The 18,869-nt window shown below is 51.4% G+C and overlaps 1 protein-coding gene across 5 annotated transcripts in view; it reads right to left on the bottom strand.

Moving 5' to 3' along the window:
• LOC140368843 (uncharacterized) overlaps window positions 1-18,064 on the bottom strand; it is a 37,485-nt gene extending 19,421 nt beyond the window's left edge. For 2 of the 5 annotated variants that reach the window (XM_072455974.1, XM_072455973.1), the window contains exons 1-3: window positions 17,595-18,064; window positions 7,655-8,667; window positions 6,893-7,060 (exon numbers count right to left, since the gene is read on the bottom strand). In XM_072455974.1, the coding sequence (XP_072312075.1) occupies window positions 6,893-7,060; window positions 7,655-8,624 (1,138 nt within the window). In that variant the 5' untranslated portion in view covers window positions 8,625-8,667; window positions 17,595-18,064. Of the gene's footprint in view, window positions 1-6,892; window positions 7,061-7,654; window positions 8,668-13,661; window positions 13,754-17,594 lie in introns of those variants that run through there. The other 3 variants (XM_072455970.1, XM_072455972.1, XM_072455971.1) reach the window with 2 other exon arrangements.
• Window positions 18,065-18,869: the final 805 nt, after the last annotated feature.

Genomic DNA, 18,869 nt, shown 5'->3' with positions numbered 1-18,869 from the left:
ACGTGACGTGGAACATGACGTGACGTGTGACGTGGAACGTGACGTGGAACATGACGTGACGTGGAACGTGACGTGGAACGTGACGCGAAACATGACGTGGAACATGACGTGGAACATGACGTGACGTGGAACATGACGTGACGTGGAACGTGACGTGGAACGTGACGTGACGTGGAACGTGACGTGACGTGGAACGTGACGTGGAACATGACGTGACGTGTGACGTGGAACGTGACATGGAACATGACGTGACGTGGAACGTGACGTGGAACGTGACGTGAAACATGACATGGAACATGACGTGACGTGGAACGTGACGTGAAACATGACGTGGAACATGACGTGACGTGGAACATGACGTGACGTGGAACATGACGTGACGTGGAACGTGACGTGGAACGTGACGTGGAACATGACGTGACGTGGAACGTGACGTGGAACGTGACGTGGAACATGACGTGGAACGTGACGTGGAACGTGACGTGGAACATGACGTGACGTGGAACGTGACGTGGAACGTGACGTGGAACGTGACGTGGAACGTGACGTGACGTGGAACGTGACGTGGAACATGACGTGACGTGGAACGTGACGTGGAACATGACGTGACGTGGAACGTGACGTGGAACGTGACGTGGAACATGACGTGACGTGGAACGTGACGTGGAACGTGACGTGGAACGTGACGTGGAACATGACGTGACGTGGAACGTGACGTGGAACATGACGTGACGTGGAACGTGACGTGGAACATGACGTGACGTGGAACGTGACGTGGAACATGACGTGGAACACGACGTGAAGTGGAACGTGACGTGGAACGTGACGTGGAACGTGACGTGGAACATGACGTGACGTGGAACGTGACGTGGAACGTGACGTGGAACGTGACGTGGAACGTGACGTGACGTGGAACGTGACGTGGAACATGACGTGGAACATGACATGACGTGGAACGTGACGTGGAACGTGACGTGGAACGTGACGTGGAACGTGACGTGGAACGTGACGTGGAACATGACGTGACGTGTGACGTGGAACGTGACGTGGAACATGACGTGACGTGGAACGTGACGTGGAACGTGACGCGAAACATGACGTGGAACATGACGTGGAACATGACGTGACGTGGAACATGACGTGACGTGGAACGTGACGTGGAACGTGACGTGACGTGGAACGTGACGTGACGTGTGACGTGGAACGTGACGTGGAACATGACGTGACGTGGAACGTGACGTGGAACGTGACGCGAAACATGACGTGAAACATGACGTGGAACATGACGTGACGTGGAACATGACGTGACGTGGAACATGACGTGACGTGGAACGTGACGTGGAACGTGACGTGGAACATGACGTGACGTGGAACGTGACGTGGAACGTGACGTGGAACGTGACGTGGAACATGACGTGGAACGTGACGTGGAACGTGACGTGGAACATGACGTGACGTGGAACGTGACGTGGAACGTGACGTGGAACGTGACGTGGAACGTGACGTGACGTGGAACGTGACGTGGAACATGACGTGACGTGGAACGTGACGTGGAACATGACGTGACGTGGAACGTGACGTGGAACGTGACGTGGAACATGACGTGACGTGGAACGTGACGTGGAACGTGACGTGGAACGTGACGTGGAACATGACGTGACGTGGAACGTGACGTGGAACATGACGTGACGTGGAACGTGACGTGGAACATGACGTGACGTGGAACGTGACGTGGAACATGACGTGGAACACGACGTGAAGTGGAACGTGACGTGGAACGTGACGTGGAACGTGACGTGGAACATGACGTGACGTGGAACGTGACGTGGAACGTGACGTGGAACGTGACGTGGAACGTGACGTGACGTGGAACGTGACGTGGAACATGACGTGGAACATGACATGACGTGGAACGTGACGTGGAACGTGACGTGGAACGTGACGTGGAACGTGACGTGGAACGTGACGTGGAACATGACGTGACGTGTGACGTGGAACGTGACGTGGAACATGACGTGACGTGGAACGTGACGTGGAACGTGACGCGAAACATGACGTGGAACATGACGTGGAACATGACGTGACGTGGAACATGACGTGACGTGGAACGTGACGTGGAACGTGACGTGACGTGGAACGTGACGTGACGTGGAACGTGACGTGGAACATGACGTGACGTGTGACGTGGAACGTGACATGGAACATGACGTGACGTGGAACGTGACGTGGAACGTGACGTGAAACATGACGTGGAACATGACGTGACGTGGAACATGACGTGGAACATGACGTGACGTGGAACGTGACGTGGAACATGACGTGACGTGGAACGTGACGTGGAACATGACGTGGAACATGACGTGGAACATGACGTGACGTGGAACGTGACGTGGAACGTGACGTGGAACATGACGTGGAACATGACGTGGAACATGACGTGACGTGGAACGTGACGTGGAACGTGACGTGGAACATGACGTGGAACATGACGTGACGTGGAACGTGACGTGGAACATGACGTGGAACGTGACGTGGAACGTGACGTGGAACGTGACGTGGAACGTGACGTGGAACGTGACGTGGAACATGACGTGACGTGGAACGTGACGTGGAACATGACGTGACGTGTGACGTGGAACGTGACGTGGAACATGACGTGACGTGTGACGTGGAACGTGACGTGGAACATGACGTGACGTGGAACGTGACGTGGAATATGACGTGACGTGGAACGTGACGTGGAACGTGACGCGAAACATGACGCGGAACATGACGCGGAACATGACGTGGAACATGACGTGGAACATGACGTGACGTGGAACGTGACGTGGAACGTGACGTGGAACGTGACGTGGAACATGACGTGACGTGGAACGTGACGTGGAACGTGACGTGGAACGTGACGTGGAACGTGACGTGGAACATGACGTGACGTGGAACGTGACGTGGAACATGACGTGGAACATGACGTGGAACATGACGTGACGTGGAACGTGACGTGGAACGTGACGTGGAACATGACGTGACGTGGAACGTGACGTGGAACATGACGTGACGTGGAACGTGACGTGGAACGTGACGTGGAACGTGACGTGGAACGTGACGTGGAACGTGACGTGGAACGTGACGTGGAACATGACGTGACGTGGAACGTGACGTGGAACATGACGTAACGTGTGACGTGGAACGTGACGTGGAACATGACGTGACGTGTGACGTGGAACGTGACGTGGAACATGACGTGACGTGGAACGTGACGTGGAATATGACGTGACGTGGAACGTGACGTGGAACGTGACGCGAAACATGACGCGGAACATGACGCGGAACATGACGTGGAACATGACGTGGAACATGACGTGACGTGGAACATGACGTGGAACGTGACGTGACGTGGAACGTGACGTGGAACATGACGTGACGTGTGACGTGGAACGTGACGTGGAACGTGACGTGGAACGTGACGTGAAACATGACGTGGAACATGACGTGACGTGGAACATGACGTGGAACATGACGTGACGTGGAACGTGACGTGGAACGTGACGTGGAACGTGACGTGGAACGTTACGTGGAACATGACGTGGAACATGACGTGACGTGGAACGTGACGTGGAACGTGACGTGGAACGTGACGTGGAACATGACGTGGAACGTGACGTGGAACATGACGTGACGTGGAACGTGACGTGGAACGTGACGTGGAACGTGACGTGGAACATGACGTGACGTGGAACGTGACGTGGAACGTGACGTGGAACGTGACGTGGAACATGACGTGACGTGGAACGTGACGTGGAACGTGACGTGGAACGTGACGTGACGTGGAACGTGACGTGGAACATGACGTGACGTGGAACGTGACGTGGAACATGACATGACGTGGAACGAGACGTGGAACATGACGTGACGTGGAACGTGACGTGGAACATGACGTGACGTGGAACGTGACGTGGAACATGACGTGACGTGGAACGTGACGTGGAACATGACGTGGAACGTGACGTGGAACGTGACGTGGAACGTGACGTGGAACGTGACGTGGAACGTGACGTGGAACGTGACGTGACGTGGAACGTGACGTGGAACATGACGTGGAACATGACGTGACGTGAAACGTGACGTGGAACATGACGTGACGTGTGACGTGGAACGTGACGTGGAACATGACGTGACGTGGAACGTGACGTGGAACGTGACGCGAAACATGACGTGGAACATGACGTGACGTGGAACATGACGTGACGTGGAACGTGACGTGGAACGTGACGTGACGTGGAACGTGACGTGGAACATGACGTGACGTGTGACGTGGAACGTGACGTGGAACGTGACGTGGAACATGACGTGGAACATGACGTGACGTGGAACATGACGTGACGTGGAACGTGACGTGGAACGTGACGTGAAACATGACGTGGAACATGACGTGACGTGGAACATGACGTGACGTGGAACATGACGTGGAACATGACGTGACGTGGAACGTGACGTGGAACGTGACGTGGAACGTGACGTGACGTGGAACGTGACGTGGAACGTGACGTGGAACGTGACGTGGAACGTGACGTGGAACGTGACGTGGAACATGACGTGACGTGGAACGTGACGTGGAACATGACGTGACGTGGAACGTGACGTGGAACATGACGTGACGTGGAACGAGACGTGGAACATGACGTGACGTGGAACGTGACGTGGAACATGACGTGACGTGGAACGTGACGTGGAACATGACGTGACGTGGAACGTGACGTGGAACGTGACGTGGAACGTGACGTGGAACGTGACGTGGAACGTGACGTGGAACATGACGTGACGTGGAACGTGACGTGGAACATGACGTGACGTGGAACGAGACGTGGAACATGACGTGACGTGGAACGTGACGTGGAACATGACGTGACGTGGAACGTGACGTGGAACATGACGTGACGTGGAACGTGACGTGGAACGTGACGTGGAACGTGACGTGGAACGTGACGTGGAACGTGACGTGGAACGTGACGTGACGTGGAACGTGACGTGGAACATGACGTGGAACATGACGTGACGTGGAACGTGACGTGGAACGTGACGTGGAACATGACGTGACGTGTGACGTGGAACGTGACGTGGAACATGACGTGACGTGGAACGTGACGTGGAACGTGACGTGGAACGTGACGCGAAACATGACGTGGAACATGACGTGGAACATGACGTGGAACATGACGTGACGTGGAACATGACGTGACGTGGAACGTGACGTGGAACGTGACGTGACGTGGAACGTGACGTGGAACATGACGTGACGTGTGACGTGGAACGTGACGTGGAACGTGACGTGACGTGGAACGTGACGTGGAACATGACGTGGAACATGACGTGACGTGGAACATGACGTGACGTGGAACGTGACGTGGAACGTGACGTGGAACGTGACGTGAAACATGACGTGGAACATGACGTGACGTGGAACATGACGTGGAACGTGACGTGAAACATGACGTGGAACATGACGTGACGTGGAACATGACGTGGAACATGACGTGACGTGGAACGTGACGTGGAACGTGACGTGGAACATGACGTGGAACATGACGTGACGTGGAACGTGACGTGGAACGTGACGTGGAACGTGACGTGGAACGTGACGTGGAACGTGACGTGGAACGTGACGTGGAACGTGACGTGGAACGTGACGTGGAACGTGACGTGACGTGGAACGTGACGTGGAACATGACGTGACGTGTGACGTGGAACGTGACGTGGAACATGACGTGACGTGGAACGTGACGTGGAACGTGACGTGAAACATGACGTGGAACATGACGTGACGTGGAACATGACGTGGAACGTGACGTGACGTGGAACGTGACGTGGAACGTGACGTGGAACATGACGTGACGTGGAACGTGACATGGAACATGACGTGACGTGGAACGTGACGTGGAACGTGACATGGAACATGACGTGACGTGGAACGTGACGTGAAACATGACGTGGAACATGACGTGACGTGGAACATGACGTGGAACATGACGTGACGTGGAACGTGACGTGGAACATGACGTGACGTGGAACGTGACGTGGAACGTGACGTGGAACGTGACGTGGAACGTGACGTGGAACGTGACGTGGAACATGACGTGGAACATGACGTGACGTGGAACGTGACGTGGAACATGACGTGGAACATGACGTGGAACATGACGTGACGTGGAACGTGACGTGGAACGTGACGTGGAACGTGACGTGGAACATGACGTGACGTGGAACGTGACGTGGAACATGACGTGGAACGTGACGTGGAACGTGACGTGGAACATGACGTGACGTGGAACGTGACGTGGAACATGACGTGACGTGGAACGTGACGTGGAACGTGACGTGGAACGTGACGTGGAACATGACGTGACGTGGAACGTGACGTGGAACGTGACGTGGAACGTGAAGTGACGTGGAACGTGACGTGGAACGTGACGTGGAACGTGAAGTGACGTGGAACGTGACGTGGAACGTGACGTGGAACGTGACGTGGAACGTGACGTGGAACATGACGTGACGTGGAACGTGACGTGGAACATGACGTGACGTGGAACGTGACGTGGAACATGACGTGACGTGGAACGTGACTTGGAACGTGACGTGGAACGTGACGTGGAACGTGACGTGACGTGGAACGTGACGTGGAACATGACGTGACGTGGAACGTGACGTGGAACGTGACGTGGAACGTGACGTGGAACATGACGTGGAACATGACGTGACGTGGAACGTGACGTGGAACGTGACGTGGAACGTGACGTGGAACGTGACGTGGAACATGACGTGACGTGGAACGTGACGTGACGTGGAACGTGACGTGACGTGGAACGTGACGTGACGTGGAATGTGACGTGGAACATACCCAGGTTGTCGAAGTCGTCCATGTACTCCTGACTCGTGTCATGATGGTCCAAAGACGAGGTGGAGGACAGAGACATGTCCTCCAGAGTCTCCCCCAGCATCGACACCTCGTCCTGGGATCCACGCTGCGACGACAGGCCCCTGGAGTCTGGAGCCTCCGGAGAACTGCCTGAACCCGGATCAAACACGGTTACACTTAGACAAGGGCTGGTTTAGACCTGGTTTAGACCTGGTTTAGACCTGGTTTAGACCTGGTTTAGACCTGGTTTAGACCTGGTTTAGACCTGGTTTAGACCTGGTTTAGACCTGGTTTAGACCTGGTTTAGACTTGGTTTAGACTTGGTTTAGACTTGGTTTAGACTTGGTTTAGACTTGGTTTAGACTTGGTTTAGTCCTGGTTTAGTCCTGGTTTAGTCCTGGTTTAGTCCTGGTTTAGTCCTGGTTTAGTCCTGGTTTAGTCCTAGTTTAGACCTGGTTTAGACCTGGGTAGACCTGGTTTAGATCTGGTTTAGACCTGGTTTAGACCTGGTTTAGTCCCGTTTCAGTCCCGTTTCAGTCCCGTTTCAGTCCCGTTTCAGTCCCGTTTCAGTCCCGTTTCAGTCCCGTTTCAGTCCTCTGTTTCAGTCCTCTGTTTCATCCCAGTTTAGCTTTGTTTTGATACGGTTTTAGTCTGGTTTAGTCCAGGTCCAGTTCCAGTTTAGCCCTGGTTCATTTTCGGTTTAGACCCAATTTAGTCTTGGTCCGGTCCAGTCCCAGTCCAGACCTGGACTATCATCCGACGGCGTCTCCACAGAGTTCCTCCTCTGGTTCCGTTTGGGTTCGTTCTGGACTCGGATCGGTCCGGCTTCTTTAAAAATTCCCGCTCTCATTTTGAAGTTCCCGCCTCCATTTTGCCTCGGCACCAGCGGCTTTTTCATCATCGCCGTGGGCAACATGGACGCCGCCGCGGCCGTGTTTCCCGTCTTCCTCTCCACTCGGTTCGTGGAGTAGGCTCTGCTTTTCCCCGCCGGACTCGCAGCGGTCGGCGACGGTTGCCTTTGCACCTGCGTCAAACTCCTCGACCTCACTTTATCGCTCGTCGTTAGCTTGCCGCTCTGCGCCGTGCCGATGCTATCGCTAGAGTGAGACCGTCCCGCGACCTGCTTCTTAACTTCCAACGGCGATACGCTTCTCGTTTTGGACAGGCAGCTTCCATTTTGCTTCTTCGCTAAACAATTCAGAGTCGATTTTTGCGCAACTTTTCCCGCTTTTGAAACGGCTTTGGGGCTCCAAAGCGCATTCTGAGTCTTTCCGGTGAAATTACTCAGCGTTTTTTTGCTGTTAGCGCCCTTTCCGGACTTGTATTCGAAATCGGCAGATGCGTCTTCCATGTTTTCCTTGCGCCATTTCGCGGTGAAGTTGGTCGGCGCGCGGATGAAGCCGTTTTGTTTGCCGTTGATCAAACTGGTTTTAACTCCAGAATTTGAGACCGAATGGTGGTAGAATCCGACGTTTAGGCGGCTAGTTGTGGAGCTAATAAATTGTCCAGTGTTTACAGAGGCAGCTTGGCCCATGTCGGCGTTAGCATTAGTATTAGCAGCAGTAGCGTTAGCAGCAGCAGCAGACGTGGAGTTCTTCGGAGTCGGCGCCGGTTTCGTTAGCCGCGACGAGGACGCGGTGAACTTCGGCAGCCTAGACACCGGCGCGGTCGTCATGACAGCGGTCGGCATGGAGACGGGAGGGGGGGCGGACATCAGGCCCCGCCCACTTCAACATGGAGGCCGCGGCGGGGCGAATCTGGAGAGAAAAAAACGAGAGAACCAAATAGTCGTTTGTAAAGAATGTGGTGATTCAGGAGTTATGTCGATTCATCGCTCGACCACATTTTTAGTCCTGATCTAGTCCAGGTTTAGTCCTGATCTAGTCCAGGTTTAGTCCTGATCTAGTCCAGGTTTAGTCTTGATCTAGTCCAGGTTTAGTCCTGATCTAGTCCAGGTTTAGTCTTGATCTAGTCCAGATTTAGTCCTGATCTAGTCCAGGTTTAGTCCTGATCTAGTCCAGGTTTAGTCCTGATCTAGTCCAGGTGTAGTCCTGATCTAGTCCAGGTTTAGTCCTGATCTAGTCCAGGTTTAGTCCTGATCTAGTCCAGGTTTAGTCTTGATCTAGTCCAGATTTAGTCCTGATCTAGTCCAGGTTTAGTCTTGATCTAGTCCAGGTTTAGTCCTGATCTAGTCCAGGTTTAGTCTTGATCTAGTCCAGGTTTAGTCCTGATCTAGTCCAGGTTTAGTCCAGGTTTAGTCTTGATCTAGTCCAGGTTTAGTCTTGATCTAGTCCAGGTGTAGTCCTGATCTAGTCCAGGTGTAGTCCTGATCTAGTCCAGGTGTAGTCCAGGTTTAGTCCTGATCTAGTCCAGGTTTAGTCTTGATCTAGTCCAGGTTTAGTCTTGATCTAGTCCAGGTTTAGTCTTGATCTGGTCCAGGTTTAGTCTCGATCTGGTCCAGGTTTAGTCCTGATCTAGTCCAGGTTTAGTCCTGATCTAGTCCAGGTTTAGTCCTGATCTAGTCCAGGTGTAGTCCTGATCTAGTCCAGGTGTAGTCCTGATCTAGTCCAGGTGTAGTCCTGATCTAGTCCAGGTTTAGTCCTGATCTGGTCCAGGTTTAGTCCTGATCTAGTCCAGGTTTAGTCTTGATCTAGTCCAGGTTTAGTCCTGATCTAGTCCAGGTTTAGTCCTGATCTAGTCCAGGTTTAGTCCTGATCTAGTCCAGGTTTAGTCCTGATCTAGTCCAGGTTTAGTCCAGGTTTAGTCTTGATCTAGTCCAGGTTCAGTCCTGATCTAGTCCAGGTTTAGTCCTGATCTAGTCCAGGTTTAGTCCAGGTTTAGTCTTGATCTAGTCCAGGTTTAGTCCTGATCTAGTCCAGGTTTAGTCTTGATCTAGTCCAGGTTCAGTCCTGATCTAGTCCAGGTTTAGTCTTGATCTAGTCCAGGTTTAGTCTTGATCTAGTCCAGGTTTAGTCTTGATCTAGTCCAGGTTTAGTCTTGATCTAGTCCAGGTTTAGTCCTGATCTAGTCCAGGTTCAGTCCTGATCTACTCCAGGTTTAGTCCTGATCTAGTCCAGGTTTAGTCTTGATCTAGTCCAGGTTTAGTCTTGATCTAGTCCAGGTTTAGTCTTGATCTAGTCCAGGTTTAGTCTTGATCTAGTCCAGGTTTAGACATTTCTCAGCTGAAGTTGTATTTGAACCTGTCTGTGACACAGCTCCAAAACAAACAAGAGTCATGACTGAACTGCAGCCACGCCCTCTACAAACGTCAAACAAATGTCCGTCAGAAAAGTGAAATTCCAAAGTCAAAAAACTGAACCGGAGCTTCAGCTTTGAAAACCTGGTGTTCAACCGTTTGTCTGCGGCGTTGACTTCTGACATCTTGAGCTAAAGGCGAGAGCAGGATCCTAAACACCACAATATCTGGAAACTGTTCTTCATTTAGTCCACGTTTAGTCCTAAGCGCTTAGGACTAAGAGCTTAGTGTGCGCTTAGTCGATGTTCTTTTAGAACAAAGCTTCTAGATCGAGAATATTGTTGCTAAAAATCACAGAGGAGCAGAGTCGAGCGCTTAGCCACTGAGACCCTGTCCACGTTAAAGAGACACCGTCTCTTCATTTAAGACCAGCATTAAAACTGGTCTGGGAGACATGTCCGATGACAGCGGGCGCTCTAGGACACGTGTCTGAGGACAGGGGCGCTCTGGGACACGTGTCTGAGGACAGGGAAGGCTCTGAGACACATGTCTGATGACAGGGGGCGCTCTGGGACACGTGTCTGATGACAGGGGGCGCTCTGGGACACGTGTCTGATGACAGGGGGCGCTCCGGGACACGTGTCTGATGACAGGGGGCGCTCCGGGACACGTGTCTGAGGACAGGGGGCGCTCCGGGACACGTGTCTGAGGACAGGGGCGCTCTGGGACACGAGTCTGAGGACAGGGGCGCCCTGGGACACTTGTCCAATGACAGGGGGCGCTCTGGGACACTTGTCTAAGGACAGGGGCGCTCTGGGACACGCGTCTGAGGACAGGGGCGCTCTGGGACACGCGTCTGAGGACAGGGCAGGTTCTGGGACACGCGTCTGAGGACAGGGCAGGTTCTGGGACACGCGTCTGAGGACAGGGCAGGTTCTGGGACACGCGTCTGAGGACAGGGCAGGTTCTGGGACACGCGTCTGAGGACAGGGCAGGTTCTGGGACACGCGTCTGAGGACAGGGCAGGTTCTGGGACACGCGTCTGAGGACAGGGCAGGTTCCGGGACACGCGTCTGAGGACAGGGCAGGCTCCGGGACACGCGTCTGAGGACAGGGCAGGCTCCGGGACACGCGTCTGAGGACAGGGGGCGCTCTGGGACACGCGTCTGAGGACAGGGGGCGCTCTGGGACACGCGTCTGAGGACAGGGGGCGCTCTGGGACACGTGTCTGAGAACAGGGGGCGCTCTGGGACACGTGTCTGAGGACAGGGGGCGCTCTGGGACACTTGTCTGAGAACAGGGGGCGCTCTGGGACACGTTTCTGAGGACAGGGGGCGCTTTGGTACACGTGTCTGAGAACAGGGGGCGCTCTGGGACACGTGTCTGAGGACAGGCGGCGTTCTGGGACACGTGTCTGAGGACAGGCTGCACTCTGGGACACGAGTCCAGTCCACCAGGATCAGGCTGTAAGACGTCTTTATCAGATCCAGAGCCTTTAGTTGTGTAAGTTTTCCTCGCGGCTCGTCCTGATGATCCTTCCACGCCGCGATCACAAGTTCGTCCTCGGCTCTGAACAAACGACCCTTCTTTAAGCGTGTGACGGAGGACGGCGGCCCCGCGGGGACATTCCGCTGCTAATATTAGAACTACGGCGACATGTCCATGAAGGAGCGCTCTGTCCATCCTCACAACAGCACCAGGGCCGTGACGTCCGGAACCAAAGAATCAAAACGGACCAAAAATGAGCTGCTAAAACCACATCCATGCAATTTAGGAACTAACATTTTATAACGGAGCTTCAGGGAAGTCGTTTAGTCACAGTTTGTCCATCAAAGCTTTTCAGATTTGAGGAGAAAAAGCAAAGATGAACCTTAGTTTGTGCAAAAGGCCCTGTAACTTCTTTGTTTCCATGCACTTGTAGTGAGTGGAGCAACCAGGAGGGGGCGCTCCCACCTTTGCATATCACACTTTATGACATCACATTGAAGTTACATAAGAGGCGGTATGAGTCCGTCAGGTTTACGATTACGAATCAAGAAATCAATCTGTGTTGACCAGAGAGGATCACTGAAGATCCTGAAGCCGTCCTCGTGTCTCCTTATTGTTTCTTCCTATCTGTATATTCATCCAGGCCTTAAGGAGTGTTCTGACCGGCAGCAGTGACCACTACACACCTGAACCAGAACCTTACAGTCCAGAGCAGCAGCAGCAGCAGCAGCAGCAGCAGCAGCAGCAGCAGCAGCAGCAGCAGCAGCAGCAGCAGCAGCAGCAGCAGCAGCAGCAGCAGCAGCAGCAGCAGCAGCAGCAGCAGCAGCAGCAGCAGCAGCAGCAGCAGTAGTAGTAGTAGTGGTGCATCTGTCTAATCTAGACATATCTAAAAGCATGACTGCAGGTCTTCACTGATCTCATGCAGTCTGTTCAGAGCCTTCAGGACCGGTTCTTAGAGGAGCTGCAGGAGAAGCAGAGCCAGAGCCACAAACGAGCCCAGGAGCTGGTGCAGCAGCTGGAACAGGAGATCTGTGAGCTGGAGAAGAGCAGCACTGAGGAGGAGCGGCTCTCACGCTCTCAAGACCCCCTCCACTTTCTACAGAGCTGCCCTGCACTTACGCCCCCTGCTGGGCTGAAGGAGTGGAGCAGTGTGAGCTTTGAGCCGGAGACGTGTGAGGGCAGTGCAGCCCGGGCTCTGTCTGAGCTGGAGAAACATCTCTCTGAAGTGTCTTTAAGATTAGAACTACTGAGAGTGAAGCAGTTTGTGGTGAAGGTCACTCTGGATCCAGACACTGCAGCTCCAAGGCTCGTTCTGTCTGAAGATCTCAAACAGGTTCATCACACTGATGTGAGGAAGAAGCTCCCAGATTCTCCTCTCAGGTTTGATCGATATGTTAATGTTCTGGGAAAGCAGAGTTTCTCCTCAGGCAGGTTTTACTTTGAGGTTCAGGTCAAAGGGAAAACAGACTGGACTTTAGGAGTGGCCCAAGAGTCCATCAACAGGAAGGGAGAGGTCACTGCGACTCCTAAAAATGGATTCTGGTGCATCAGGTTGAGAAACAAAGATCACTACTTGGCTTGTACAGGTCCTTCTGACCCTCTGCAGCGAGCTCCTCAGAAGGTCGGGGTGTTTGTGGACTATGACAGTCCACTCCCACAGAGACATAAAGATCAGGCCTTAAAGCAGCTCCTACACACACCCAACTGGCCCGCTTTTGTCCTGCCTTAGACCTGATTTTAATCCTGTCCCGTGTTCCTCAGGCTCCAGGGCAAAACCGATTCAGATCCTGTTTCAGTCTGAACCTGAAGCTTTGAACATAAATTATTTAAATATTCTCAAGCAAAAGAGTCCTGGTTCAGTCCTGGTTCAGTCCTGGTTTAGTCCTGGTTCAGTCCTGGTTTAGTCCTGGTTTAGTCCTGGTTTAGTCCTGGTTTAGTCCTGGTTCAGTCCTGGTTCAGTCCTGGTTCAGTCCTGGTTCAGTCCTGGTTCAGTCCTGGTTCAGTCCTGGTTCAGTCCTGGTTTAGTCCTGGTTCAGTCCTGGTTCAGTAAAAGTAAAAGACTCTTACCATTGTCTCATCAGTTCAGAGCAGTGAAAAGTTGATGAACTGCAGTAATAGTAGATAAAGCAGTAATAATATTTGTATATTTGTAAGTGTTGTAGTGCAGTAGTGGATGCAGTAGTGGATGCAGTAGTCCTCAGTAGGATCAGAGTGAGTCGTGTGATGTGTTCACTGTATTTATCTCTTCTCTCAGTTTAACCCTTCAGTGTCTCCAGCTCCTCCTGTTTTTAAATGTGTTTTGTATCATAGCAACGAACGCTTCAAAGAGGATCCAGAACCCTCCACGTGGAAGCTCATCGCTATCGGTCACTGAAAACGTTTGGCTGGAGTTTGTGGTGTTCAGTTTGTCCGGAGCAAGGCCGGAGCAACGCCTCGGTGCCTTTGTGCCCCCCCTTTGTCCTTGTGTCCGTGTGTCCGTGTGTCCGTGTGTCCGTGTGTCCCTGTGTCCCTGTGTCCGTGTGTCCGTGTGTCCGTGTGTCTCTGTGTCCCTGTGTCCCTGTGTCCCTGTGTCCCTGTGTCCCTGTGTCCCTGTGTCCGTGTGTCCGTGTGTCCGTGTGTCCCTGTGTCCTTGTGTCCTTGTTCTAAGCTGAGTTATTGATGAGTTCATATCAGAGAAGTTATAAAACTCGACACGTCTGAAGAGAGCGAGGCCAAAGTCTAAAGGACACAATTCAGATATCGACAACTGTAAATCTGAGATTTAACACACACAACTGAGGTTCAACACACACAACTGAGGTTTAACACACACAACTGAGATTTAACACACACAACTGAGATTTAACACACACAACTGAGATTTATCACACACAACTGAGATTTATCACACACAACTGAGATTTAACACACACAACTGAGGTTAACACACACAACTGAGGTTCAACACACACAACTGAGGTTTAACACACACAACTGAGATTCAACACACACAACTGAGGTTTAACACACACAACTGAGGTTAACACACACAACTGAGGTTCAACACACACAACTGAGGTTAACACACACAACTGAGGTTCAACACACACAACTGAGGTTTAACACACACAACTGAGATTTAACGCACACAACTGAGATTTAACACACACAACTGAGGTTAACACACACAACTGAGATTTAACACACACAACTGAGGTTAACACACACAACTGAGATTTAACACACACAACTGAGGTTAACACACACAACTGAGATTTAACACACACAACTGAGGTTAACACACACAACTGAGATTTAACACACACAGCTGAGGTTCAACACACACAACTGAGGTTTAACACACACAACAGAGGTTTAACACACACAACTGAGATTTAACACACACAACTGAGGTTTAACACACACAACTGAGATTTAACACACACAACTGAGGTTTAACACACACAACTGAGGTTAACACACACAACTGAGATTTAACACACACAACTGAGGTTTAACACACACAACTGAGATTTAACACACACAACTGAGGTTAACACACACAACTGAGGTTCAACACACACAACTGAGGTTAACACACACAACTGAGGTTTAACACACACAACTGAGATTTTACACACACAACTGAGGTTAACACACACAACTGAGATTTAACACACACAACTGAGATTTAACACACACAAATGAGGTTTGTGTTGCTAACGTGCTATGCTAACTATGTGTTGCTAACGAGCTATGCTAGCTCTGTGTTGCTAACGCGCTATGCTTTCTCCGTGTTGCCCTATTGCAGATTCTCATCAATAACACACTTTGTTCATAAGTGTTCTCTCTCTCGCTTGTCTTTTTACTCCTTTATTGGCGTCATAATCCACAGAAGAACGCGTCGTTAGTTGTGGCTAACGCGCTATGCTAGTAGAAAGCATCGGTAGTTGTGGCTAACGCACTATGCTAGAAGAAAGTGTCGTTAGTTGTGGCTAACGCGCTATGCTAGTAGAAAGTGTCGTTAGTTGTGGCTAACACGCTATGCTAGCAGAAAGCGTTGCTAGTTGTGGCTTACGCGCTATGCTAGTAGAAAGCGCCGTTAGTTGTGGCTAACGCGCTATGCTAGTAGAAAGCGTCGTTAGTTGTGGCTTACGCGCTATGCTAGTAGAAAGCGCCGTTAGTTGTGGCTAACGCGCTATACTAGTAGAAAGCGCCGTTAGTTGTGGCTTACGCGCTATGCTAGTAGAAAGCGCCGTTAGTTGTGGCTTACGCGCTATGCTAGTAGAAAGCGCCGTTAGTTGTGGCTTACGCGCTATGCTAGCAGAAAGCGTTGTTAGTTGTGGCTAACGCGCTATGCTAGTAGAAAGCGCCGTTAGTTGTGGCTTACGCGCTATGCTAGTAGAAAGGGCCGTTAGTTATGGCTTACGCGCTATGCTAGCAGAAAGCCTTGTTAGTTGTGGCTAATGCGCTATGCTAGTAGAAAGAGTTGTTAGTTGTGGCTAACGCGCTATGCTAGCAGAAAGCGTTGTTAGTTGTGGCTAAAGCGCTATGCTAGCAGAAATCGTCGTTAGTTGTGGCTAACCTTGTGTTTTGCGCACACTTTTGTTCCACATGTTTTTATTCATAAGCGTCTCGAGGATCAAAGCAAACGGGAGACAAAACGCTCTTTGTCCCAGTTTGTCTTTTGTCTCCGGTAAAAACCTGATCGTCTCGATGGAAAAACAGAACGTGACGCCAACGACTGAAACTTTAATGTTCCGAGTATCAATGATTCACACTTTAGAGTTTAGAGTGGACACGGAGCGCGCGGCGTTCATGCAAAAGTCCTGTGTAACCATGGAAACGTATGCAAATGTCCCTGGTTTGCCGTTTAGAAGAGCGCGAGGATTATTTAACCTCCCACTTCTTCTTCTCTGGAACTGAAAACAACAACAATCGTCTCGTTTCCCGGCATCGCCACGGCAACGCCACGAAGTCCACGCCGCGGCGTCCATGTCCACGTGTCAACGGCGTTTATTTGAGAAACTTCCAGGGAATAATACAGTAAAAACCTGGTCCTGTTGGTTTTTGCAGATGAAAGTGACGACAGGACGTTTAAAGCCTCATTCTGGAACTTTCACACAAACAAATGTCGAAACTTCAAACAAACTCAACCAAACTTTATTGATCTGAACAATTCCCCTCGTTTTACCACCAACCGGGACTAAACCAGGTCTAAACCAGGACTAAACCAGGACTAAAGCAGGACTAAAGCAGGACTAAAGCAGGACTAAACCAGGTCTAAACCAGGACTAAACCAGGACTAAAGCAGGACTAAAGCAGGACTAAAGCAGGACTAAAGCAGGACTAAACCAGGTCTAAACCAGGACTAAAGCAGGACTAAAGCAGGACTAAAGCAGGACTAAAGCAGGACTAAACCAGGACTAAAGCAGGACTAAAGCAGGACTAAAGCAGGACTAAACCAGGTCTAAACCAGGACTAAAGCAGGACTAAAGCAGGACTAAAGCAGGACTAAACCAGGTCTAAACCCGCACTAAACCAGCACTAAACCAGGTCTAAACCAGCACTAAACCAGGACTAAAGCAGGACTAAAGCAGGACTAAAGCAGGACTAAAGCAGGACTAAACCAGGTCTAAACCAGGACTAAAGCAGGACTAAAGCAGGACTAAAGCAGGACTAAAGCAGGACTAAAGCAGGTCTAAACCAGGTCTAAACCAGGACTAAAGCAGGACTAAAGCAGGACTAAAGCAGGACTAAAGCAGGACTAAACCAGGTCTAAACCCGCACTAAACCAGCACTAAACCAGGTCTAAACCAGCACTAAACCAGGACTAAAGCAGGACTAAAGCAGGTCTAAACCAGGTCTGGTTAGTAGTGAATAGTTAGTCGTCTTGTGCAGCATCTTTCAGGGAGAAGCACCACATTCACCCAAAAGATCTCAGGCTTTTATGAGTTAAATCTCATGTTAATAATAAAAGTATGAAATGAAAGTTATTGAATATCGGTGTTTTTGTCTCACCTGCCACGCGCTACCAGCAGCAGCTGCAGCATCCGACACAAAACGCGGAAATGCCTCGGTTTTCAGCCATTTTTACCAAACCATGTATTGACAGAAGTGTGGTTGAGGTCCATGTGCGGGTGTTTGCGGTGTGAAGTGTTATTCCAGCGCGTTCAGAGCGGTTCAAATCCAGTGTAAATGTTCTCACAGGAGACGGGAGCTCGCTCGGGAAACCTCGGCCATCTTCGGTGTTTTCCGGCGCTGCTCGGCTCGCGCTGCGGCGTCTCTCCGGTTGAGCCCCGTAAAACCCGGCGTTTGCGGGTTTTTTACGGGACCCGTGACGTATAGCGGTGAGCCACGCGCGCGTCCTCCCCGGTGAACGCCGTGATCTCCCCCGGCCCGGCCCCGTTTGGCCCGGTTTAGCACGGTTTTGGAAGCCCGGTTCTGTGGCGGTGTCCGCGGGCCTCGAGCTGCTGCTGAATCATCCGCTGCACGAGCCCAGCTGACAGTCACGTGACCCCTGCGAACAGTCACGTGACAGCCGTAAACACAGCGTGACGTCATCACCGCGCATCATAACGGAATCAATCTAGAAACGAGTTTTATGATCCTTCCTCCTTTAATAATCGATACAAATCTAAATATAAATAAAGAAATAAAGAATAATCATAAATAAATTATAAGAATGAAGAAAAACTGCTTTATCGATTCAAAATCTAAATCTCTGAAGAACATTTCCGGAAAAAAAAATCTGAAACTGATTCTAAACATAATTGAACAACTCAATCATTTCCTGATCACTGACAGGGCGTGGCAGAGTCAGATCACTGACAGGGCGTGGCAGAGTCAGATCACTGACAGGGCGTGGCAGGGTCTGATCACTGACAGGGCATGGCTGTTTATTGCCCGGGACTTGTTCTTGCCTTTGAGCTGCTTCAGGACTTGTCTCACTCGTTGTAGATATTTGGCCGTAGCTTCTTTTCTTGTTTCTTCTTCGATGTCATTTGTCTGTGGGATTCACAGGGACTTGTAACTGTCCTCAATGTCCTCTGTCCCCCTCTGTGAGGACCACCTTCCCTCTGTGAGGACCACCTTCCCTCTGTGAGGACCACCTTCCCTCTGTGAGGACCACCTTCCCTCTGTGAGGACCACCTTCCCTCTGTGAGGACCACCTTCCCTCTGTGTGAGCTGTAGATCCTGGTGGTGTGAATGTCTCGCTCGCTCTTATCATCTAGCGCGATGTCATCCATGAAGAGGAGACTGATGGTGGAGGGTTCAGACCTCTGCAGAACAGCA

This window comes from Eucyclogobius newberryi, unplaced genomic scaffold (assembly GCF_026437365.1).
Source record: "Eucyclogobius newberryi isolate DKJ021-1_F unplaced genomic scaffold, fEucNew1.0.hap1 SCAF_20, whole genome shotgun sequence".
Taxonomy (NCBI): Eukaryota; Metazoa; Chordata; class Actinopteri; order Gobiiformes; family Gobiidae; genus Eucyclogobius; species Eucyclogobius newberryi.
The sequence above is the reverse complement of the archived record's forward strand: the minus strand, read 5'-3'. Positions and strand labels throughout refer to the sequence as shown.